The sequence below is a fragment of the Pongo abelii genome, chromosome 10, assembly GCF_028885655.2.
Source record: "Pongo abelii isolate AG06213 chromosome 10, NHGRI_mPonAbe1-v2.0_pri, whole genome shotgun sequence".
NCBI lineage: Eukaryota > Metazoa > Chordata > Mammalia > Primates > Hominidae > Pongo > Pongo abelii.
The window spans coordinates 39,894,568-39,920,382 of NC_071995.2; the positions used below are offsets into that span (position 1 = coordinate 39,894,568).

The following is a 25,815-nucleotide window of genomic DNA, read 5'->3' on the forward strand; positions in this document are numbered from 1 at the left end:
TTTCTCCATGTGGGAACTTAGTATACAGACTTTTCCCCATAACTACAACCTGAATACAGAACAGTGATCATGCGACTTCTATATACCCTACTTCTGCCTTTGTAATTTGAATTATTTGGCACTATGAACAGCATTTAGCATAGTATTTTTCCATTTTTTTCCTTGGGGAATGAGACAAAGATGAGGTTGTGAACCAAGCTGACAAGGCTGCTCTAGCTTATTTAAGTACAGATGGTTCCCAATTTCCGATGGTTCAACTTAACAAATTTTTGACTTTATGATGGTGCAAAAGTGATACTTATTCAGTAGAAACTATACCTCAAGTACCCATACAACCATTCTATGGTCTTTCCTAATAGTCTAATATTAATTGAGAACTTTTTTGAGTTTCCAGAAATCAAGGCGGTATTAATAGGAAACAGCTATGCTTCCAACAACTTCTTGAAAATACTGTCAGGGTCGAGGTGGCTTCCTCATGCTGCCTGGGCAATCCTTGAAATGCCATGGCTTGCCACACTTGTAGCAGTTAACAGGTGTACCTGTTCTGGACTTAGTGGGCTTGTCTGGTGGCCATTAAAGCCTCTGTCTCTTTCCTGCATTTCCTGTCTCTCTCCTGGGCCTCCCTATCTCTATTGTAAAAAACCGAGGTGGCTACTTTCAGAAGGTTCTCTAAAGTACTATCTGGTCCCAGGGCCTGTTTCTGCAACTTCCTCCTGATATCAGGGGCTGCCTGAGTAATAAATTTACCCTTTAGGATAAGTTGTCCCTCGACAGAGTCAGGAGACAGAGAGGTGTGCTTTACAAAGGCCTCTCTTAGCCTTTCCAAGAAGGCAGTGGGATTTTCATCAAATCCTTGGTCTATCATGGATAACTTGATATACTTAAGAGGCTGGCCGGGCATGGTGGCAGGGTCTTGGGAAAGAGGCAGATCTGACAGTTTAACTTTTTTGTTTGTTTGTTTGAGACAGAGTCTCGCTCTGTTGCCTAGGCTGGAGTGCAGTGGCATGATCTCGGCTCACTGCAAGCTCCGCCTCCCGGGTTCACGCCATTCTCCTGCCTCAGCCTCTGGAGTAGCTGGGACTACTGGCGCCCGCCACCTCGCCCGGCTAACTTTTTTGTATTTTTAATAGAGAGGAGATTTCACCATGTTAGCCAGGATGGTCTCGATCTCCTGACCTCGTGATCCTCCCACCTTGGCCTCCCAAAGTGCTGGGATTACAGGCATGAGCCACTACACCCAGCCTAGTATCACATTTTAACTCACCGTTCTTTAGCTGTATCCTGGACAAGCCCCCAGATGAAACTGGAGAATTCCCTGACCCCCCTCACAGGACATGCGACAGGGTGTGGCTCATCTGTTCAGTCACTGCCATGGCTAAACCCCTTCTAGGAAGGGGAGCACACAGACAGACAGGTACAGGAGCCCAAGTGGGTGTGTGTTACAGTGTGCCCTTTTGGCCTTGCCATCCGTGGACAACTTCAGTGTTAACTAGCTCAGTGGACCCTCTGCCTTTCTGCAAGGGCACAGGGCCAGTGTGACAGCTCTCTATATGCCAGGCTCTTGTCCAGCGTTCCAGAAGAATCAGGTCACACACGAACTTGAGCGATGAATGCAAGGATTTTATTGAGCAGTGGAGGTGGCTCTCAGTGGGATGGATGGGGAGCCAGAAGTGGGGATGGAGTGGGAAGATGATCTTCCCCTGGAGTTTGGCCTTCCAGCTGCTGAACTCCTGTCTGACCACCCCCAGCAGAACTCCTCTTGGCATTCAGAGGTTCCTCTTCTCTTTCTCTGCCATGTCGTTCTGCTGTTCATCTGGTTGTCTTGTCGTCTTCTCATGTGATTCTGGGGTTTGGGGTTTATATGGGTAGAGGATAGGGGGGCATGGTGGGGAAGGAAGGAAGAAAGGAGGAAGGAAGGAGGAAAGAAGGAGGGAATGAAGGAGGGAGGGAAGGAGGGAGGGAGGAAAACAAACCAGGAGGAAGAATGCTTAAACTGACTGTGCAGCTATTGCAAAAGTTCTCAGGTGGGTGCCTGCCTGTCTGGTGAATGTGAGAGACAGTAAGGAGGCCACAGTGGCTATAGTAGACAAACCTAGGAGGTGAATTGTAGGTGATGAGATGAGAGAGACAGAGCCCTTCTTTTGGAAGCTTATATATCTAAGTCATTGTTAAAACTTTAGCTTTAACTCTGGGGAAGATGAAAAGCCAGGGGAGACTTTTGAGTGGAGGGTTATATCTGTCTTACTTTTTTTGAGATGGTGTTTTGCTTTTGTCCTCCAGGCAGGAGTGAAATGGCGTGATCTTGGCTCACTGTAACCTCCGCCTCCCAGGTTCAAGTGATTCTTCTGCCTCAGCCTCCCCAGTAGATGGGACTACAGGCACCTGCCACCATGCCTGGTTCATTTTTGTATTTTTTTAGTAGAGATGGAGTTTCACCACATTGGCCAGGCTGGTCTTGAACTCCTGACCTCAGGTAATCCACACACCTCGGTCTCCCAAAGTGCTGGGATTACAGGCATGAGCCACTGCACCTGGCCTGTGTTACTTTTAAAAGGATCACTCTGACAGCTCTATGCAGAGTACTTAGGAGGCAACTGCAGGCGGGGTACAGTGACTCATGCCTATAATCCCAGCACTTTGGGAGGTTGAGGCAGGCAGATTATGAGGTCAGGAGATCGAGACCATCCTGCCCAACGTGGTGAAACCCCATCTCTATAAAAATACAAAAATTAGTTGGGCGTGGTGGCGCGTGCCTATAATCGCAGCTACTTGGGAGGCTGAGGCAGGAGAATCCCTTGAACCAGGGAATTGGAGGTTGCAGTGAGCTGTGATCACACCACTGCACTCCAGCCTGGAGACAGAGTGAGACTCTGTCTAAAAAAAAAAAAAAAAAAAAAAGCAATTGCAGTAATTCTAGTGAGATGATGTCATGGGCCAAGGTGATTGCAGTAGATTAACTCCATGTATCTGAACATATTTTAAAGACAGAGCCAACAGCTTGTGACTTAGATGTGGGGGTATAAGAAAAAGAAAGGAGACGGCCTGGCATGGTGGCTCATGCCTATAATCCCAGCACTTTGGGAGCCCAAGGTAGGCAGATCACAAGGTCAGGAGTTCAAGATCAGCATGGCCAACATAGTGAAACCCCGTCTCTACTAAAAGAAATAAAAAAAAATTTAGTTGGGCACGGTGGCAGGCACCTGTAGTCCCAGCTACTCGAGAGGCTGAGGCAGGAGAATCTCTTGAACCTGGGAGGTGGAGATTTCAGTGAGCCGAGATCACGCTACTGCACTCCAGCTTGGACGACACAGCGAGACTCTGTCTCAAAAAAAAAAAAAAAAGAGGAAGTGAGGATAACTCCAAATTCTTTGGCCTCGGCTAATGGAGTTAACATTAACAGAAATGGAAGCCAGGCACGGTGGTTCACACCTGTAATCCCAGCACTTTGGGAGGCTGAGGTGGGAGGATTGCTTGAGCCCAGGAGTTCAAGACCAGTCTAGGCAACGTAGGGAGACCCCACCTCTACAAAAAAAAAAAAAAAAAATAGCTGGGAGTGGTGGCACACAGGTGTAGTCCCAGCTTCTTGGGAGGCTGAGGTGGGAGGATCACTTGAACCTGGGAGGTCAAGACTGCAGTGAGCTATGATGGTGCCACTGCATTCCAGCCTGAGCAACAGAGTGAGACTCTGTCTCAAGACAAAACCAAACAGAAATGGGAAAAGTTGGGAGTATAGCTGGTTTGGGAGACCAGGGATTCCGCTGTGGACAGATAAGTCTGAGACCTCATTAAACTTCCAAGTGGAAATTATTTTTAATTTTTTTAAAGAAAGCACTAGGGCATAATAGATTTACTTTTTTAACTTTACAATTTGTTGGTTGTTCCAAAAATATTTCCACCTCCAGAAAAATCATTAAGATATAATAAAACAAATTGTTATTCTTATGCAAGTAAAATGAAATTTAAAACCACCGTCTCCTAGTTGATAAGGCAGTACTATATATATATATTTTTTTTTTTTGAGATGGAGTCTCGCTCTGTCGCCCAGGTTGGAGTGCAGTGGCATGATCTCTGCTCACTGCAACCTCCGCCTCCTGAATTCAAGTGATTTTCCTGCCTTAGCCTCCTGAATGCTGGGACTACAGGCGCGTGCCACCATGCCTGGCTAATTTTTGTATTTTTAGTAGAGACAGGGTTTCGCCATGTTGGGCAGGCTGATCTCAAACTCCTGACCTGAGGTGATCCATCCCCCTCGGCCTCTCAGAGTGCTGGGATTACAGGCCTGAGCCACCGCGCCCGGCCAGTCATATAATTTGAGTACTTTTTGAGAGAAGCATCATAGCATAGAGGTAGTATATTGACTCTAGAGCAAGTTTGCTTGGCTTTATTTCTTTTATTTTTAAAAATTTTCTTTGTATAAATTTATGGGGTACAAGTGTTACATGTATATATTGAGTAGTGGTGAAGTCAGGGCTTTTCTTTTTCTTTTCTTTTTTTGAGACGGAGTTTCACTCTTTTTGCCCAGGCTGGAGTGCAATGGCCCGATCTCAGCTCACCGCAACCTCCACCTCCTGGGTTCAAGTGATTCTCCTGCCTCAGCCTCCCGAGTAGCTGGATTACAGGCATGCACCACCACACCCAGCTAAGTTTCTATTTTTAATAGAGATGGGGTTTCTCCATGTTGGTCAGGCTAGTCACGAACTCCCGACCTCAGGTGATCCGCCCACCTTGGCCTCCCAAAGTGCTGGGATTGCAGGCATGAGCCTCCACGCCCGGCCTTTTTCTTTAATTTTTAAATTTTATTTATTTATTTATTTTTGGTAAGTCATGCATAGGGCTTTTTTGTGTATCCATCTCCAAAATAACATACATTGTACCCTGCATTTAAAACGTTATCGTGCTACTTATTGGCTGTGTGACTTTGGGTGAATTACTTTGCCTCTCTGTGCCTTAGTTCTGTCATCTGTATAATGATGAAAACAATACCTAAAAGGGATTCAATTATTTCATATTTATAATGTGTTTAGAACAGTGCCTGAAACATAGTGCTAAATATGTGATATAATTTGTCTTTCAGATAATTTGTTAAAAGCCATTTTTAGTATTTAACTTATCTTAAATAGACTTATGAGGCTCTAACCAAACTATACCATCTCCATAAAAAAACAAGATTATGTGTTTCACATGAAACCATGCATCTTGCAAAGATGTGCTGACGAAAAGTGTAACATGCACTTTAGGAATCTGCTTTCTATAAAAGCTTTTATGTTTCTGGTCTGCTTATTTCTAGGTGCCATATCTTAACTAAAATTGTTAACTGGTTGTCTTTATCTATAGCAGTATATAAGGATTCTTAAAATTTGGATCTTATAAACGGAGTGTTTTAAAAAAATTGATAGTGGCTTACTCCCATTCTCTGGACTGAGGGCTCAGTCTGACTGCCACTGTTCACATTGTTAGTTTAAGTAATAGTGCTGATCAAACTGCTTTCCAAGGAGGTTTTCACTTTCTTTCCATATATATTTCTTTTCTTTCTTTTCCTTTTCTTTTCTTTCTTTCTTTTTTTTTTTTTTTTTCTGAGACAGAGTCTCACTCTGTTGCCCAGGCTGGAGTGCAGTGGCGTGATCTCAGCTCACTGCAGCCTCCGCCTCCTGGGTTCAAGCAATTCTCCTGCCTCAGCCTTCCAAGTAGCTGGGATTACAGGCATGCACCACCACGCCCGGATAATTTTGTATTTTTAGTAAAGATGGGGTTTCACTATGTTGGTCAGGCTGGTCTCGAACTCCTGACCTCTGGTGATCCACCTGCCTCAGTCTCCCTAAGTGTTGAGATTACAGGTGTGAGCCACTGCACCCAGCCTGAATCTTTATTTTCTTTTTGTGTTCTGCTCAGCCATCTCAGTATTCTGCCCTTGGAAATGTTGAAAGGAGGGTTTTAAGCTTAAGATTCTTTTGACAGGATAATTTCCACATTGATTCCAAACTGAAAATAGATCCTGCGTTGCATAGGAACACTTTCACTCTATGTAGTCGGGGTGGGACTGACTCTCTTCCTTATTTCCAGGAATGGGGACTGTGACAGAGACCTAGCCAATCAGGGCTTTCTTGGAACTTTTGCTGGGACCACTGGGAAAGGGGTTTTCTTTGTTGGGATTCCTACCTTTAGAGATACTGGTGGTCATCTCTACCACCATATGAAGAAAGCTTGTTGAGAAATAAAGGAAGTACAGAGGAAAGCGGTGGTAAGACAAAGAAAAATAGATTTCTAATTATATTTTTATCTCTTTTATCCATTTCTGAAGCTGAATGACTTATTTATATGATCCAATAGTTTCCTCCCCACTTTAAAAATTGCGTTTCCAGCCCTCCATCAATGATTGAACCTAAGTTACTGATCTATGGCATATTCTATGTAAAGCTTTCAAGAACTTTTCTAGGTATGGTAATCAAGTTTTTAATATTTAAGCATTTAAAACATAGTTTTTAATTTTTTTAATTAAAAACAGTTATTTTTTATTTTTATAAAGTCAGGGTCTCACTTTGTTGCCTAGGCTGGTCTTGAACTCCTGGCTTCAAGAGATCCTCTTGCCTTGGCCTCCCAAAGTGCTGGGATTACAGGCATGAGCCACTACACCTGTCCAAAAATATTATTTAAATTCAATTTTATTTGTTTTTTAGAGACAGGTTTTCACTCTGTTGCCCAGCTGGACTTAAATTCCTGGGCTCAAGGGAACCTCCCACCTTAGCCGGAACCTCCCACCTTAGCCTCTCCAGGAGCTGGGACTACAGGTGCATGCCACCACACCTGGCACATATAAGCACACACCTTTAGCGTATAAAACAAAGGAATAAATTAACATGCAAAATTTATAAATGTCATATGTGGGCATAATTGAATTTCATGATAATCTGAAAACTGTAATTGACAATTTCAGAATAAGCCATCTAGTCAAAAAAGCAATGAGTAAATAAATGACTGCAGAAGGAAAAAAAAAAACCCCAAAAAACCACTAGTCATATCCAGCAAGAAGGGGATTCTCTGCTAGACAAGTACTTACTAGAAACTACCAAGTTGGCCGGGCGCAGTGACTCACGCCTGTAATCCCAGCACTTTGGGAGGCCGAGTCAGGTGGATCAGTTGAGGTCAGGAGTTCGAAACCAGCCTGACCAACATGGTGAAACCCCATCTCTACTAAAAAAAAAGAAAATTAGCCAGGCATGGTGGCACACACCTGTAATCCCAGCTACATGGGAGGCAGAGGCAGGAGAATCGCTTGAACCCAGGAGGTGGAGGTTGCAGTGAGCTGAGATCATGCCATTGCACTGCAGCCTGGGCAACAAGAGTGAAACTCTGTCTAAAAAAGAAAAAAAAAAGGCCTGGCACGGTGGCTCACGCCTGTAATCCCAGCACTTTGGGAGGCCAAGGCGGGCAGATCATGAGGTAAGGAGATCGAGACCATCCTGGCCAACATGGTGAAACCCCGTCTCTACTAAAAATACAAAAATTAGCCAGGTGTGGTGGTGCGCACCTGTAGTCGCAGCTACTCAGGAGGCTGAGGCAGGAGAATCGCTTGAACCTGGGAGGCAGAGGTTGCAGTGAGCCAAGATTGTGCCGCTGCACTCCAGCCTGGTGACAGAGTGAGACTCCATCTCAAAAAAAAAAAAAAAAAAAAAGAAACTACCAAGTTCATCACAGGTTCAGTCTCTTTTTCTGAAACAGTAGGGGATAGATAGATTTTTCAAAGCCAGAATTGTTCTTAAAGCTCTCTTTTGTGGTATGCTTGTTTGGGTTTCTGTTGTATTAGAGGCTTTCCTCAAATGTTTGTTGATGCTTATGTGTCTGTTCATATTTGAATGTGAAGCACTGAAAAGCTGAGCAGAGCATATTTCACTAGCACTGCCTTGGGCATATCAACTTGGAGGTCTTTATTACTGAACATTTTCTTTAGGGCTAATATCTCAAGCTGTATGTATTTTCTCCTGGGGAAGGACCTCTCCAATCCCTTGCCTGAGGTGGGAAACCTATCTTAATCTTATTCTGGACATAGACCGCAAGGAAGGGGCTTGCAGGTGTGATGGTTCAGCATGACTTGGTGGGCTGTGGGGAGGGCTTGCTGGCCTAATTACACTTTACAAAAAATTTTTAGTTATGTTTGCACATTTTTTTCTATGCAGTCCTGTCACTTGAGGCATATGTTTTTTTGTGTGTGCTAAAATATACATCACATAAAATTTACCTTTTTTTTTTTTGAGACGGAGTCTCGCTTTGTCGCCCAGGCTGCAGCGTGGTGGCATGATCTTGGCTCACTGCAACCTCCATCTCCCGGGTTCAAGCAATTCTTCTGCCTCAGCCTGCCGAGTATTTGGGACTACAGGCGCACACTGCCACACTCGGCTATTTTTTTCTATTTTAGTAGAGACGGGGTTTCACCCTGTTGGCCAGGCTGGTCTTGAACTCCTGAGCTCAGGCAGTCTGCCCGCCTCAGGCTCCCAAACTGCTAGGATTACAGGCATGAGCCACTGTGCCCGGCCCATTTTACCCATTTTTATGTGTACAACTTAGTGCCATTAGGTACATTCACGGTATTGAGCAACCGTCACCACTAGCCATTTCCAGAACTTTTCATCAACTGGAACAGAAACTATGCATTAAATAACTACCCCCGCCCCTTTCTACCTCCCTTCAGACCCTGGTAACCTCTATTTTCTGTCTCTGTGAATTTCACGTTGCCTATTCCAGGTGCCTCATGTAAGTGATATCATACAATATTTGTCCGTGTTGCTTTAACCTTCTTAGTTTTCATATAACTCAGGTTAAGTAAATTGCCTACGATCAGCAGCTTTAAGTGGCAATATGGCCATAGGAACCTAAGTGTATCTGTCAAAAAAAGAGCATACTCTTAACCACTCTGCATTGCTACTTTAGCAGTGAGCATTTCTCCCTTCCATATGCAGATATGTATCCATATATAGCAAGTGTTTTACACTTGACATTATATCTGGAATGTTTTCTCATACAATTAAAAATTCTTTGAAACATTTTAATGCTTCCTAATAATCTATTATTGCGAATGCATCATGCTTTAGTTTGCTGTTGACAATTCTTTTTCTTTTTTTCTTTTTTTGAGACAGAGTCTCACTCTCACCCAGGGCTGGAGTGCAGTGGTACGATCTGGGCTCACTGCAGCCTCTGCCTCCCTGGTTCCAGCGATTCTTGTGCCTCAGTCTCCTGAGTAGCTGGAATTACAGGCGTGTGTCACCATGGCTGGCTAATTTTTGCATTTTTAGTACAGATGGGGTTTCACCATGTTGGCCAGGCTGGTCTCGAACTCCTGGCCTCAAGTGATTCGCCTGCCCTGGCTTCCCAAAGTGCTGGGATTACAGGTGTGAGCCACTGTGCCCGGCCAACAATTATTTGTTTTGAATTTTAAATAATATATGTTTGTACATAAATACCTGCATTTCTGATTAGAACCCTAGGATAAAATAGAATGTAATTTCTAGTTCAAAAAATAGAACATACTTAACATTTGATATTTATTGTTAAATTACCCTTCAGAATTGATCCAGGGCACGTATACAATACCACAAGTGCTTTTAATGTCATCCTCACCAACACTGAAGTGTTTTTTTCCTAATTAGGTTAAAATTGATGTATCACTGGTTGTAATAGATTTCCTTAAAAAGTAATGATAAACTTTTTTTTTACTTTTTCTTTTTTAAAGACAGGATCATGCTGTTTCCCAGTCTGTCCGGCCTCAGCCTCCCAAGTAGCTAGGAAAACAGGTGCGAGTGGCTAATGTTATTTTTTGTAAAGACAGTCTCCTTATGTTCCCCAGGCTGGGCTCAAACTCCTGGCCTCGAACACTCCTCCTGTCTTGGCCTCCCAATGTGTTGGGATTACAGGTATGAGCCATTGCACCTGGCCTATTTTATCTTCTAAATATTCGATTTGTCACTAATTTATTTCCTATTAGAGTCTGTTTTCAGGTATTCATAGAAACTTTTATATATTTGTGGCAAATCTTTTCCTAATTTTTTTATTTGCTTTAAAACTGTAGGCCAGGCACGGTGGCTCATGCCTGTAATCCCAGCACTTTGGGAGGCTGAGGCGGGTGGATCACGAGGTCAGGAGTTTGAGACTAGCCTGACCAACATGGTGAAACCCCCAACTCTACTAAAAAAAATACAAAAATTAGCTGGATGTGGTGGCACATGCCTGTAATCCCAGCTACTCAGGAGGCTGAGGCAGGAAAATGGTCTGAACCGGGGAGGTGGAGGTTGCAGTGAGCTGAGATCGCACCACTGTACTCCAGCCTGGGCGACAGAGTGAGACTTCATTTCAAAAATAAATAAATGAATAAAAATTAAAAAAAAAAAAAACCAAAACTGTTGTGGTATTTGACTAATGGCCAAACAGATGGTTGAGTACTGCATTCAATCATTCTGTCTGTCTTGTTGTGATCTGGAAGATTCTTTGCTGGTGGGTGGTTAACACTTTGTAGTATTCAAAGTGGAAACACAAAGAAAGCTTTTATAATGAACTTTTCAAATATCTTTTTAATATATTTTTTCTTGGGATGACAATCATAATATTACTATGATAGTATTAATTTATTTCTATTGCTTTTACTAGTTAAAAAAGTAATGGGCATTCTTACAAAGTTAAACAATATAGAAATATACAAAGTAGAAAATTAAAGGTTCTCTAATCCCATTCCCATATAACCACCTGCAGACAGAATGGGAACATTTAGTCATAAATACAAAGATAATATATGGAAAAAAATAGACAATTATTAACTCTAGGAAAAACGTAATCATAGCATACTCCTTGGCTCAGAAGTGAAAAGTATTTACTTGGTCATTAAAGATATATATGGATTCCCCCAAATTTTTAACACAGCCACATTGGGAAGATTGAGGAAGGTAGGAGAAGTATAAGAGATTGAATAATTCTCCTTTATTAAGTGACTGAAATATATGTACTTTATTTAGCAACATGTGTGCACATGTGAGTAGTTTCTTCTAGGGATTGGAATTTGGTGCTATGGGTAGGGAAGACAAATAACACCTGTGTTTGATTTTAAGCCTTTTAGAGCTATGTTACTTTATATTTTATAGGTATTTATAATTTATTTAATAGGTATTTACAATTTATCCAGATTGGGATAAAGCTACAAGAAATATGATGACAAAACACCCATATTTAAAGACAAAATTCTCTTGAAAAGTTTATTAACATAAGTAACAATAAATCATTCAACTTTTCGGTCTTCAGGAAGTTTAAGGATTAATTTCAGAAGTCCTCATGTAAACAAATCAGGCATGAATAAAGCCCTTATGAACTTTTCAAATAAATTTTTAAAATATCTTTTTTCTTAGGATGACAATAATGGTATTAACATGATAGTATTAACTTTTCTTATTTTTATTAAAATTAGCTCTTCAAGATTATTACTAACAAATCTTGATTTTTATTACTGTGCTAGGGCAAGATTTTAATCACTAAGTTCTTCCTCATCACTGAAATATGTGCTTTTCTTTATCCTTGGGCGTCTTGAATCATCTGATGTTGAGGGGCCTCCTGAACTGGGTTTCCATTTTTTTTGTTCTTCTTCAATTTTGGCTTGCTGTGATTCAAAAAACAAAACAAAACCAATAACCTGTTTAATACTATTTATGGTTCATTAATTCAAAACATGGCAAAAACATACCACAAATGCCATTACTTCCCACTCTCCCAGTCCATGCAGACAATAAGATCTGCTCCCTTCCCCTGAGTTCTGTCTCATCTCAAAATCTTACACAAAATTATCCTAGGAAATTTCTAAAAAAAATCTTTTCTGTTGGGCTATATTCACTTTGAGCAAATAGTTCTGCTCATTTCTTTAATGAAAAAAGATTAAGATAGTAAGTGTTGTGGGGCCCTTAAAATCTAGGAAGAACCAATGGGAACTTTTCATTCACACTGGCTAAGTACCTCAGAGAAACAGCTTGTCTCCTAAGGCTTAGGAGGTTAGGGGGAAAAAGAGAGGTTGCCATGAGGTGATCAATGAAGTAAGCAAGGACTATAAACCAAGTCAACTATTGTATGATGCCTTTTAAAAGAACAATTTAATACCTGGAATGCTATGGCCTGACTGAGGCTGTCAAGAGCAGGATCTTCCCCTTCATCTTCACTTTCTTCTACTTCCTCACTTAAATAAAGAAAAACAAATTGGAATGTAACCAACCAATAGTCAAAAGCAACCAACCAAAAGACAAAAGCAACATGATAATGTATTTAGTAAGAATAATATACATACATTTCTTCTTCTGGTTCAGGCGCTTTCTTTTTTTTCTTTTTTTCTTTCTTCTTTGGAGGCTCACGTTCTCCAAGCACATTTTTCGGACAGGCATAACTTAAGTGTCCACTTTCCTTTTGTTTCCCATTAAAAAGGAAAGGAAAAATACCATATTTGACGTTATTTATAAAAACTTGTCTGGTACCTTATTACTAAAAAGTTTTCGAATTTAAAAAGGAATATTCCCATACTGGGACTATACAGAAGACATTAATGATAAAACCCAGTACTTTAATATTTAGAAGGTGATATTATAACTCTCAGTTATTTTAACATTTAGGACTATTTAGTAGTTTTATTAAGAGTAGAAGCAGTAGTCTTCTTTCAAACATTTAAATCTCAAAATTCAAGATATAAAAGTTTGGTCAGGCGCGGTGGCTCACGCCTGTAATCCTAGCACTTTGGGAAGCCGAGGTGGGTGGATCACCTGAGGTCTGGAGTTCGAGACCAGACTAGCCAAAATGGTAAAATCGCGTCTCTACTAAAAAAAAAAAAAAAAAAAAAAAATTAGTTGGGCGTAGTGGCACACACCTGTAAGTCCCAGCTACTCAGGAGGCTGAGGTGGGAGAATTGCTTAAACCCAGGAGGTGGAGGTTGCAGTGAGCTGAGATCGTGCCGTTGCATTCCAGCCTGGGTGACGAGCAAAACTCCGTCTCAAAAAAAAAAAAAAAAAAAAAAAAAAAAAAAAATCAAAATTTAAATGGATCATTTACCCTAAATGTAAACATCTTAAGTTATTGATAAAACGAGGATAAAACTATTCCTGTTAATTTCCAAGATGTTGCTTAATACTCTGTTGGGCTGGGCATGGTGGCTCAAGCCTGTAATCCCAGCACTTTGGGAGGCTGAGGCAGGTGGGTCACCTTAGGAAGTGAGTTCAAGACCAGCCTGGCCAACATGGCGAAACCCTGTCTCTACTAAATATACAAAAATTAGCTGGGCTTGGTGGCACATGCCTGTAATCCCAGCTACTCAGGAGACTGAGGCACAAGAATTGATCAAATCCAGGAGGCAGAGACTGCAGTGAGCTGAGACTGTGCCACTGCACTCCAGTCTAGGCAACAGAGCAAGACCCTGTCTCAAAAAACAAACAAAAAACCAAAAAACAAATGGAAAATTTCTTCCTCACTTTTCCTATGAATTACTTCCGTTTTTTCCCTTTCATATCCTGACTACACTTGCACTATCCAATTACAGTAGTCACTAGCCAGCCAATGTGGCTACTGTCTGAATTGATATGTACTGTAAAGGTAAAATACACATTGGATTTCTGAAGACTTAGTAACATACGTGGCTTGCATTATATTCTCATTTGACAACGCTGGACTAGGCTATTATTCCTACTTAGCTAGAACATTGACTTGTAAAACATAAGAGCTCAACTATAATCTGGACATCAGCTCACTACAATTCGATTTAAGAGGTTATGTCAGGGTAGGGTGTGGGGACTAAGCCAAGGTTAGAACAATAGAAGGGAACAATAATCATGCTTTTCCAGTATATTTGACAAAGCAGACAGACTGTGCACTTTGTATACCTAGGACATGGCCCAACTTAAAGAGGTTACTTACTGTTAATGAGCTGCTGAGAAAATAGAGAAGCATATCTGAAACTGTTTTGGAATAATATTGTAGCAAAAAAAAATTAACATATCCCATACTAAAAAAGGATTTAATGAAATAACTTGAGAAAAACCAGGCTAGGTGAATATAAAAAAGTTTTTTTTGGAGGGAGGGAAATTAAATATAAAAATGTAAAAAATATAACAACTCTATGGATCCATAAACCAAAAGGAACCAACTAACACATTCATCTAGGATTTCTCAGATAATTTAATATTTACGGTGAATATGAAGATACATGCTAATCTGAATATAACTACCTTCCCTCCCTCCCTTTCTTTCTTTTACAAAACTCAGAACTTTGGAAAAGTTTCTAAAATGTTTACTTAAGAGGTTTTAGAATCATAGGAATTGACAAAATCAGTATGTATCCAAGCGACTGCTTGCTCACTCTTTCTATTCATCCATCCATCAGTCTGTTTATTTAGTTATGTTTTTTGTTGGGGGTATGGGGAGTGACAGTGGGGTGGAGGACCTCAAGCCATTTCCTTGCATCTTCCATGTGATTTTGTAGCCAGGACGGTATCTTTCAGTGATTCTCTCCCCAGTTCTCCATTACTACCTCTGGACTCTGTTTTTTAAGTATTTTATTTTATGTTTATTTTTATTTTTGAGACAGAGTCTTGCTCTGTCGCCCAGGCTGGAGTGCAGTGGAGTGATCCCGGCTCACTGCAAACTCCACCTCCTGGGTTCAAGCGAGTCTCCTGCCTCAGCCTCCCAAGTAGCTGGGATTACAGGCACCTGCCACCACGCCTGGCTAATTTTTTTTGTATTTTTAGAAGAAACTGGGTTTCACTATATTGGTCAGTCTGCTTTCGAACTCCAGACCTCAAGTGATCCGCCCACCTCAGCTTCCCAAAGTGCTAGGATTACAGGCGTGAGCCACTGTGCCCGGCCTGTTTCTTAAGTATTTTTATGGTCATTTTACAAACTTACACCTATGAGAACCAGACTAAAATTCTCTTGGTACCAATACAGACCTTATACAAAATTACTCTATGGCTGTCTCTCTCTCTTCATCACCAAAACTTTAAATGGATAATGACAGATCATGAAGAGAACCAAAGAAGAAAATGTGGGGATAGTTCAGTTACAAAACACTAGCAATACTAATAGGAAAAAATAAAAAACTTCAAAACACAATATCCCACAGAGGATAAGGTCACATGATAATGTTGCTATTGAACTGTGACTTAAAAACTGTTAAAGAAACAGGCAATATCCTAGTAACAAAAATTTATGAGTTACGAAAATCTTGCAAGACAGTGACATAAGTAATCAGTCTAGCACTTTTAAAACTAGTGATTTTCAAAAGATTTAGGAACTAGAGAAAATACCACTTTGTATTATCCAACTCAGGTTATCTTTACACATTGTATTTCAATTGAATTTACTTTGATGAGTTTAGAGACCCTAACAACTAGGCCAGGCACAATGGCTAACACCTGTAACTCTAGCACTTTGGGAGGCTGAGGTGGGAGGACTGCTTGAGCCCAGAAGTTTGAGATTGGCCTGGGCAACATAGGAAGACCCTGCCTCTACAAAAATTTTAAAAATTAAGCAGGGTGTGATGGTGCATGCCTGTGGTCCCAGCTACTCGGACACTGTGGTGGATCACTTGGGCCCGGGAGGTGGAGGCTGCAGTGAGTTGTGACTGCATCACTGTACTGGGTGACAGAGGAAAACCCTATTTCAAAAAAATAAATATTAAAAAATAAAGCATTTTCATAATCTGGTTTAGCCAGTCAGAAGTTTTGGTGAGCAAAAATAAAATACTGATGTGAAAAGTATCTTAAACTATGGAAAGTTCCATTAAGTTTTAAGTTTACTTACCCCACATTCATAACACTTAGATTTATCAAAGTAGTTTCGCCTTCGGATGAACTCAGCTGCTCTTCCATTGTCAATAGCAATGCTTGCTTTTATCACTCTACCAAATAACTAAACAAGAGAAAAATGTAAATGTAGAATGTATTTCACTGAAACCTAAAATTAATTGTTTAATCAATTTTCTCAAACCTTCAATTCCAGTTTATTTTGGATTTTTTAGCAATTGTCACTTAGGTGTGATAAATTCTATTCTGTAGTATTCTTATTCCTGAGATTCCACCAATGTTTTGAGAACCCAGTAGTTTGACCTCTTTTCCTTCTATAAGTTAGATATCTTAAGAATCTACTGATATCTGCTACACCTGATGATCCACTATATCCCCACATTTTTGGCCTGGGTGAGCATAAAGGCTTTGGGGCTAAAAACCTTGATGGAGATGAATAGCTTACCTGTTTGTTGTTTATTGCCCTGGTACAGTTTTGTGCAGAGTCTTTATCCAAAAATAAAATAAATGCAACCCCTTTACTCTTCCTGGTATCTTTATCTTTCATTATGGTAACCCTTAAAGCATAAACAAAGAGTTAAAAATGAGGCAGCAATAAATAAAACAGATAATAATACTTGAAAAATTCATTTTAAAAAGGGCTAAACATTTATAAGATAAATTAATACATTTGAAAAATCAGCTATCTGTTCAAAGTCAAGGGATATCAAGAATGGAAATGGGAAAGGGTGATACTGATTTAACAGAAGTGAGCACAGCTATGATTAGGAGTTAATCAGAGATTGAAGGGTGAAGTAAAGAAATTACAGAGACAATGAAATCTTAAAGAGTAACCACAGTCCCTCTTCCATGCTAACTCCCTCACCTTGCAAAACAAAACAAAATAAAGGTATACTTTACACAAGAAGTAAAATGATTTACTTATTTTTCTAAGTGTTAGCATCAAAGTATATTCTTAATATTCTTTTAAAGAATCTTCAGAAAAATAAGAAAAAAAAGCCTCCAGAGCTGGGTGTGGTGGTGTGCACCTGTAATTCCAGCTACTTGGGAGGCAGAGGCAGGAGGATGCTTGAGCATGGGAGTTTGAGAACAGCCTGGGCAACATAATGAGACCCTGATCTTTAGGGAAAAAGCATCTCCAGTTCTGTGGTTTTTAGCCATACCACCCACCAGGGTGTACCTGAGTGACAAGGAGAGTTATGAGAGCACAGAGCCTGCTCTTTCTCCTGCCCCATCCACATCCCTAGTCACGAAGGCCCTTGCCCACCCTATGTCATTTAACATAGTTTAAAAACAATGTTCAACAGGGCTCTTTGGAGAAATAGCGGATTCCAAGGCTAGAGCAGGGCAGGTACAAGAGGAGCTTGGAACACCTTATGCCAGAAAGTAAGAGAGTGCAAGAGTGAGTGAGCGAGTGAGAGAGAGGGAGGGAGGGAGGGAGGGAGGAATGAATGAATGAATGAATGAATGATGGGGCCAAGAATACAGCAGCCAGCTGGAAGGAGCTCCCACTGGCCAAATCAAGGACAATTTGAGCATCAAAATAATTCATTACAGTAATAAATTATAAGCCACAGAGAAGGTAGGAATTTATAATTCTTATGGATAATAGACCAATAAATAAGTGGAGGAGATGGGAGGGAAGGCTCTTGCTTACAGCAGAATGCCAAGGGATGACTGGTGAATGTAGAGGGAATGCTGGAGTTGGAAAAGTCACCAATTTGACAGAAATATTGAATAAGGTATTTGCTTTATGTTTTCGAATTTTTCATAATGTTTGTGAAAGTTATAAATCTTTTTTTTTTAAAGTACTATTTCAAAAGAAGTATTGGCTTTCTACATCATCCTCAATTAATGATCTCTCATCTGTTGCTTCTTTTCCGATTCCACTGCTTTTTTCTTGTCCACAGTGGCATTACTGTTTTAACAGTCTATTCTTATTGGTTCCTTTATGATAATTTTTTCTCTTATAATTTTCTCATATCCTTAAGTAGTCTTCTACTTAAGGAATAAATAAAATCACGCCATTCCTTTGTTCAAAAATCTTCGGTTCTGTAAGTTGCCTATTCTTTGTCCCACAGTCAGTATCCTTGATGATTTGGCTCCCATGTCCTTCATCTTTCACTGCTCCTTCCCACACACACACTATGAAGTCTACCCAAAAGAAACCACTCAATGCTCCAGTAGCATGGCCTGTATTTCCCCAAATTTGTGCCTTTGTTCATACAGCTTCTATCTTCTTTCACCTCTGAATCACTGCCCATTAAAATTTTCCTCATTCTTTCGGGGTTCAAGTCAATGTGTCAGTTTCTAGTAGCTTCAACTGGATATAATTTCTCCTCCATTATGCTAGTCTCTGCTGAATTGTGTTATTCATAAACAATGCCTCATCTCATCTATTTTAATGTAAACTCCTTTAAGGCTGTCTCTGTAATCCATATGTGCCTAGCTCAATATGCTGATTGATAGATATACCTTTATATTCAATGGGAAAGATAGACCAAAAAAATGGGAAAAGTAGTTTCTAAAAGAGTACATTGTATGTGTTCATTCATTCGGTCATTCAGTCACTCTGTTAGCCTCAAGCCCATGTGCTAAGCACTAACAGTAGTTTTTACCCTCAGGAGAAAGCTTACAGTTTAGTGGTGGAGACAGACCAACAAACCAACTATCATACAGTACTTTGATAGAGATACCTTCTGTGGTAACAGAAAAAAAAAATTACACCAGATATTTAAAAGGACAAATCTACTGTGACTCCCATGTTTCTGGCAAGGGAAAAGAGGTAGATAATAGCACCATTTCCTAATACAAGGTATATGATGTACTTATTTAAGCACATAATATGAAGCATACACTATTTTGGGAAACCTGAATGTCATCCATAACGCCTCCTTCTTGTTCACAAAGTCCTTCTATACAAAGTAAGCATATCACTAAATAGTACCCACTTTGCTTCCTATACACATCACTAAGTATTACCCACTTTATTTCATAATGATCTCTGAAATCTGACCAGTCTCTATATCTCCACCTGTACTATTTTAGTACACATTTCTCCCCTGGGCTACAGTTTTAGATTCAGACTGGTCTCACTGCATTTGCTTTTTTCTTTTTTTTGCAATGGGATCTTGCTTTGCCCAGCCTGCAGTGCAGTGGCGTGATCTTGGTTCACTGCAACCTCCACCTCCATCCGCCTCCTGGGTTCAAGTGATTCTCATGCCTCGCCTCCCAAGTAGCTGGGATTACAGGTGTGTACCACCACGGTCGGCTACTTTTTGTATTTTTTGTAGAGATGGGGTTTCGCCATGTTGGCCAGGCTGGTCTTGAACTCATGACCTTTCAAGTGATCCTCCCACATCGGCTTCCCAAAGTGCTGGGATTACAGATGTGTGCCACTGCGCCCAGCTGCATTTGCTTTTGTTCCCCTCCAATCTAATTTCTACATTAAGCCAGAATAAACTTTAAAAAATTTAAATCATGTCACCCCTCACTTAAAATTCTTAAATGATTCCTGATATTCTTAGAATGAAAACCAAATACCTTTGTAACCTGACCAAGAAGTAAGATGAGGAACCTGCTTCCATCTCTGGAGCCATCTTGTGCTTTCTCCCCCTTACTCACTCATCTCCAGTCACATTGGCCTTCTTTCTATTTCTTGATCTCACTTTATTTTCTCTTGCCACAGGGCCTTTGCACAAGCTATTCCCTCTATCTGAAATATTCCTCCCTTATTTTTGCCTACTTAACTCTTACTCATACTTTAGGTTTCCACTAAAAAAATACTGACCTAGGTAAGCCTTCCTTGGCTCTCTAGACTAGATAAAGTCTTCCCTGTTTCTAGGTGCTTATAACTCTTGTGTCTTTAACTCCACTGCAGTTTCATGGTTTAGGACTATATATTTATATGGAAATGCATTCAGAGATTCTGACAAAGCGGGAAAAAAAAAAAAAAAAGGTAAAAGGGAGTGGGCTCTGAAATCTCACTGTTGGATTCAAATATTTTCTCCACCACTAGCTAGCAAGATGACCTTAGGTTTACTGTGTGCTTCAGTTTCATCGTTTATAATACTGAGATGATAATAGTACCTACCTTAAAGGGTAGTTGTGAGAATTAAATAATACACATAAAGAGATTAGAACAATGCCTGGCATATATCTGTGCTCATTTAAGTATTACATACCATCATCATTACCAGTGTTTGGACTGATGACGATGACTTTTTAAAATCTGAACACCCAAAAATTTACACAGAAGTATTTTTCATAATGCTTTTTTAATAGCAAAGTAACTGTAAAAGAAGTTAGTAATTTCAAGATGCAAACGAGCTTCAACTGTTTAATATCCATTTATGGAACACTAGAAGAAATTAGCCAAGATAAATATGCTCGAAATTCTTGGGATTTTAAATTTATATCAGAATCTATATTGGTTATAAGAAAGTTAGGATGACAGTATCCTGTTACTTTTTTGCCCCATAATATAGTTGCTTGATTTAAAACAGTGAACTACGAGAAGTTCAAGTTCTTTTTATTGTTCCTAACCCTCAGCCCTGTTATCATCCATTACCATTTTTGCATGTTTCTAGTCTTTCCAACGATCTCCAAGCTTTCTCTGAAGGAAGATAATGTTTTCTATTTATCAGTCTCATAGCATCCTGCAAGTCAGATACACCTAAATATTTGTTTTTACACTATTTATTTGAAAAAAAAAACAAAAAACCACCTATTTATTTGAAAGTAGGTTACTTATAGTATACTTGATAACACACTTCCTAGTAACCAAAATATTTGTTTACCATTAGCTAGGAGGATGTATCTTTATAGCACATGGAAAGACATTTATGATATGTCAAATTGAAAAAGAAAATAAAATTGTATGTATGGAATATAGGCTTTAAGAAAAATTGTCTACATGTTTATGTACATGGAAAACCAACTAAAATTGTCATAAAAATGTTAATAGTATTATTTTCTTTATTATATCAAGCATGTTTTATTTTTAAAAATCTACTGTCATTAAAAAAATGGAGAAGCAAATTCAGATAAACTTTTAAATGAAGTTACAAAATTTAATGTGAATACTTACTTTACAACTTTGCCATACTTGGAAAATATCTGAAACAAAAGACCACATATTTACAATTTATTTTAAAATCATAAAACATCAAATTTTTAGGTTGCAGACATTGACCAAATTCTTTGTTATAGTTTATGAACAATTTCAGCCTTCAGTCTATAAGGCAGGCCCTAGAAAAAAGTTTTTTTTGGTTACTAGAATAATATACTTACTGTTGTTGGAGTCCCATGTATCTGTCTCAGTTTCTAAATTTGACAATGGAGTAAATACAGAGAAAAAAACTCACTCTACACATGTGGTAGATCTAAGGCATACACACTGGACAGCTGCTGTGTTCCTGAGGTATACCCATGGCAACTATCAACTCCATCCTAGTGCCAGCTGCACCTGTGCTTCAAATGTCAATGTTATGGAGCAGCACTTTTCCAATTCTACCCTCACCACTACCTTATTATTCCTATTAAGCAATCCCTGTTTAAGAAGACAGATCCTTAGACTGCTTTATTTAAAAAACAAAACAAAACCTCATAAAATAAGCTTTTATAATGAAAAATCCATTTCTATCAGTCTTCTTCCTCTGCCCACCATTAACATGTTGGTGAAACTTTATACTTGGCTCTCTCTTCTGCTACTTTTACTTTATCCTATGCGATCTCATTTATTTCTAGAGTTCCAGCTCATTACCCATATACTAAGAGTTCCTATTATATAAAAAGTCTTTTAGAATGTGTTAGTATATGCAACCAATAATAAGGAATTTTTTCGTTCCATGATTAAGCTGTATAATGCTGGAATGTAAAATAACTGGATAGCAGTGTTAGCAACACTGGGTTCTGAAGGCCAGTACAGTCTTCTATATAGTACTTACTAATGGCCTCGTTTCACTCAGAGTGAAAGCCAGAGTGCTTACCATGATGTAAATAGGTCCTATAAGGCACCTCGAGTGGGCTTACCTAAGATTATCCCTTTTTCCTGAAATGCTTGTCCTCTAGAATTTGCACAGGTGCCTCTTACTCGTTTCAGGTCTTTATTCAAAAGTCACCTTCTCAATAATCGCATTTCTGACCACCCTATGTAAAATTTCACCTCCATTCCCAACTTAACATTCAATAGCCCACCTTTCCTGCTTTATTTTTTCTCCTTAGCACCTAACATCTTAGCATCTCCTTAGTATCTAACACATAATTTCACTTAAATGTTCATTAAATATAGCTTCTATTTTTTTCTTTTTCTTTTTTTTTTTGAGACAGAGTCTCATTCTGTCACCCAGGCTGGAGTGCAGTGGTGTGACCTTGGCTCACTGTCGTCTTAACCTCCTAGGCTCAAGCAATCTTCCAACCTCAGTCTCCCAGGTAGCTTGTAGAGGCATGGTGGCGCACACCTGTATTCCCAGCTACTTGGGAGGATGAGGTGGGAGGACCACCTGAGGGGGTGGGGAGGCTGCAGTGAGCCATGATAGTGCCACTGCACTACAGCCTCGAGCCTCGGTGACAGAATTAGACTGTCTCAAAAAAAAAAAAAAAAAAAAAAAAAAAAGAAAAGAAAAAAAGAATTTGCCAGGGAGAACTATTTGCTTAAGGTTATCTGTATCTCAAATAGCAGTCACTCGATAAGATTTACTTACCCGGTACAAGTCATTGTTTGTCAGGGAAAAAGGCAAGTTGGATACATACACTGTGCTCTTACTTGGAGCCAATCCACCACTCATTTCTAAAAGTGAAAATAAACTTATCAGCAATCAATCTAAACCAGGATTTTTTTTGTTTGTTTGTTTGTTTGAGACGGAGTTTCGCTCTTGTTGCCCAAGCTGGGGTGCAATGGCGCGATCTCAGCTCACTGCAACCTCTGCTTCCCAGGTTCAAGCAATTATCCTGCCTCACCCTCCCGAGTAGCTGGGATTACAGGCATCCACCACCATGCCCGGCTAATTTTGTATTTTTAGTAGAGACAGTATTTCACCATGTTGGTCAGGCTGGTCTTGAACTCCTGACCTCAAGTGATCCACCTGCCTCAGCCTCCCAAAGTGCTGGGATTACAGGCATGAACCACCACACCTGGCCTAAACCAGGTATTCTTAATTCCAAATAAAACCAGTACATCAGACCAGTCTGGGTATTATTTGGAAAAAAACAAAAAACAAAAAACAAAAACCAATGAAGTATTAACAATCACCGATTTAATTATGCCAGATGTGTACACCTTCCTTACATTTTAGGAAGTTAGGAACAATGACTCCAGCAGGCTGAATTAAGGAATTCCTTTTTCCCAGTCACCACTTAAAAAAAATTCTTTTTTGGTTCTTCTTCTTTCAAGTATTCTTTACATCAACACTTTCAGTGCCACACTGTATGGGTATGGAGACGGGTTTTAAATAGATGAAGGAAAAACTCTGAGGCTACTCCTAACTTCCACTCAGACTATAAGCAAAAAAATGCTCTAATGAATATGTATTGTATATGTACAATACCTAATACCTTGCTCACCCAGGTCAGAAAGAGCCTGGGGACTCAGACACAACCTTAGCCACTGATTTTTGCTAATACACAGTCATGCTATGCTTAATGAAGGAGGTATGTTCTGAGGGTTACGTGATTTCACAGTGCAGACATCATAGGGTGTACTGAGACAAACCTAGATGGTCTAGCCTATTGCTCCTAGGCTACAACCTGTATAGCATGTTAATGTAGTGAATAATGTAGACAGTTGAAACACAATGGTAAATATTTACATAGCTAAACACAGAAAACGTACACTAAAAATATGGTACAATGTATTATACTCTTAGGAGACCACTGTGGTATATGTGGTTTGTTGTTAACCAAAAAGTTGTTATGCTGTGCATGCCTGTACTATGGCTGGATACCTTTTTTGCTTAATATTTTTTTCTCTGGAGTGGTGTGTTAAGAGGAAAATTTTCTTTTCCCCATTTAGTATGATGTTAAGGAGGAAATTTAAGCTTACGTATCGACAAAATAAACTTCTTTCGAAACGCTAATTTTACTTATTGCCAAATTATGAAATGATACATTATATAAATAGGCTTGGTGCCTTGAAGAAACAGGCCTGTATGTATGTGTGTATATGTATATAAAGTTTACAAATGTAATCAGTAATTTTCACATATTATCTGACAAAGTCAGCAAATTACAGTGAAAATATCAGGCTCAACCAAATTCAAATTTCTGATTTAAAAACAGCGTGTGGTGTGTATTTGAGATGGGAAGATGAACCATCACAAATGGAAAAATATTGACTCTATGGCATGCCAATTCGTGAAGGAATGAGAAAACTGCCTCATGTTTGGTGTTATGGGGGAATTATTTAGAAAACTTCAGAAACTCAACATAGATACGTCGCTTTTTAAAAGTTTCTCATTTGAAACTATGCGTTACACGTTCTGCTGAGAGCCGCGAAGGCAGGGAGAGGTTAAGGTCCTGGAATAAAAAGGGTGGCGGGAGAGAGGGGCAGAGCGTTTTGGCAGCCGAGTCTGGGGAGGGGGCCCCACAGGAGCGAAGGCCGCAGCTGAGGAGGCGTTTACCTTCAGGTGGGTTGGGCCTGGGAGACCAGAAGAGTGCGAGCCCTCGGCTCAGCTGGGGCTCAACCCCGACTCTTCGTAGCCGCTCGCAGCGGCCTTGGCATCACGAATCCTGGGAGGGGTCAGGCGCGGAGAGCAGATGGTACCAGCCACAGTGCCTCTTCCCGGCTGTTTGAGATCCGGGCCCCGAAGGCGGGCCCAGAGGCGAGCGCTTCGCTAACGTCATTGCGCGCGCCGGAAGTGCCTACCTGGGATAACGGCGGCGAGCGGACGGCTACATTTACCGGATCTCCCGGAGGGCCAGAGTCGGTGAGAGCTTTTTACCTTTCCCAGAGATGGATGCAGAGCGTGTGCAGGCGGCTAAACGCGGGGGGAGTGAGCGGGAGTTTTCTGTGTCGGGTCCTTGATTCTCCTGCCTTTGTACTGTGGGACAATTCTGCCCATGCGGTTGAGGGTGGAGAGACGCAGTGGAGTTTGGAATAAAGGGAAGTATTGAGTCTAAGATACGGGTTCGCCTCTCTGTAGCGCCTTAATATGCAAGAAGACGACTGAGCTAGGTAACTTCAGTGACCCGAGAGGAGTCAGGAAGTCGGTAATTTTACTGGAGGTGTTCGCCGTACCCAGCTATTAGGCACTTTGGGAACTACAAAATAAACAAACCTTTTATGTTTTGTTTTCTGGTGAAGATCTCAGTCTAGTTGGGGAGACAAGGACAACTTGGGGAGAGTTGGAGTCACAGAATGACTCATCTTTAGTATGGGTATGGACAAATGTTGAACTTCTTGGCACCTTTTCTCTTTCTGTAAATCTATAATGGCTACGCACTGCTTTTTCTCTAAGAGGCCATAACATGCCCACCATTCCTACAGAAAAATCAGAACGTAATGCAAGGTAATTTATACTTCTGCCTACCAGCACATACAGACCAGGCCTCTAACCACTCCCTGGGAGCCTGCGTTCCAGCAGCCTGGAACCCAGAGCCTCTCCTGGAGCCTGCACAATCAATCCAGAGTGAAGCCAATGTCTTCTATAGAGACGGAAGTGCAATCCATCCAGGGCGCAGCTGAATTTTGAGAGTCCTGAATGCCTCCATGGCCGACAGGGGACCGCTGGCACTAATTCTCTTGGCATACTTGTGGCCAGCCAAACCTACCATGCTTTACATCTCTGTTATCCTTGGTTACCGCCCAAGATGTAAGCTTCTGTGGTCTTCTGTGCTATAGTCTCATTTCCATGCTGCTTTGTGCTTTCTTTCGACTTAGGCTATCACTGCTTCTTCGTTTCTTCCCCATTTAACCCCTCAACACCCCATCTGTGCTTTCTGAAACCTCTGTTTCCTGCTTAAACTATTTTACATATTCAACTTCTTTAGTGAAATTCTCCTTCATCTCCTAACCTTA

The 25,815-nt window shown here is 40.4% G+C and overlaps 2 protein-coding genes across 23 annotated transcripts in view; one reads left to right on the forward strand and one right to left on the reverse strand.

The window, feature by feature from the left end:
- PPHLN1 (periphilin 1) overlaps positions 1-25,815 on the forward strand; it is a 216,789-nt gene that overhangs the window by 71,668 nt on the left and 119,306 nt on the right. For 4 of the 20 annotated variants that reach the window (XM_024257470.3, XM_024257476.3, XM_054527138.2 and 1 more), the window contains exon 1: positions 24,633-24,724. The exons of 8 other annotated variants lie outside the window; for them this stretch is intronic. The gene's annotated coding sequence lies outside the window, so the exon portion shown is untranslated. Of the gene's footprint in view, positions 1-24,620; positions 24,725-25,815 lie in introns of those variants that run through there. 8 more of the 20 variants (XM_024257472.3, XM_063712116.1, XM_024257475.3 and 5 more) reach the window with 5 other exon arrangements.
- Positions 1,602-24,633, reverse strand: ZCRB1 (zinc finger CCHC-type and RNA binding motif containing 1). 3 transcript variants are annotated; one of them, XM_002823112.5, is made up of 8 exons: positions 24,419-24,620; positions 22,505-22,590; positions 20,890-20,918; positions 16,246-16,357; positions 15,799-15,906; positions 12,305-12,417; positions 12,121-12,196; positions 11,218-11,629 (listed from the first exon to the last, which is right to left on the reverse strand). In XM_002823112.5, exons 2-8 carry the CDS (start codon positions 22,586-22,588, stop codon positions 11,498-11,500), a joined length of 654 nt encoding a protein of 217 aa, XP_002823158.1. In that variant the 5' UTR covers positions 22,589-22,590; positions 24,419-24,620; the 3' UTR covers positions 11,218-11,497. The 3 variants fall into 3 exon arrangements, with proteins under 3 accessions (XP_054383117.1, XP_002823158.1, XP_054383118.1); XM_054527143.1 differs by lacking the exon at positions 24,419-24,620 and adding an exon at positions 20,371-20,458; XM_054527142.1 differs by lacking the exons at positions 11,218-11,629; positions 12,121-12,196; positions 12,305-12,417 and adding an exon at positions 1,602-1,843 and having other exon boundaries at positions 24,419-24,633.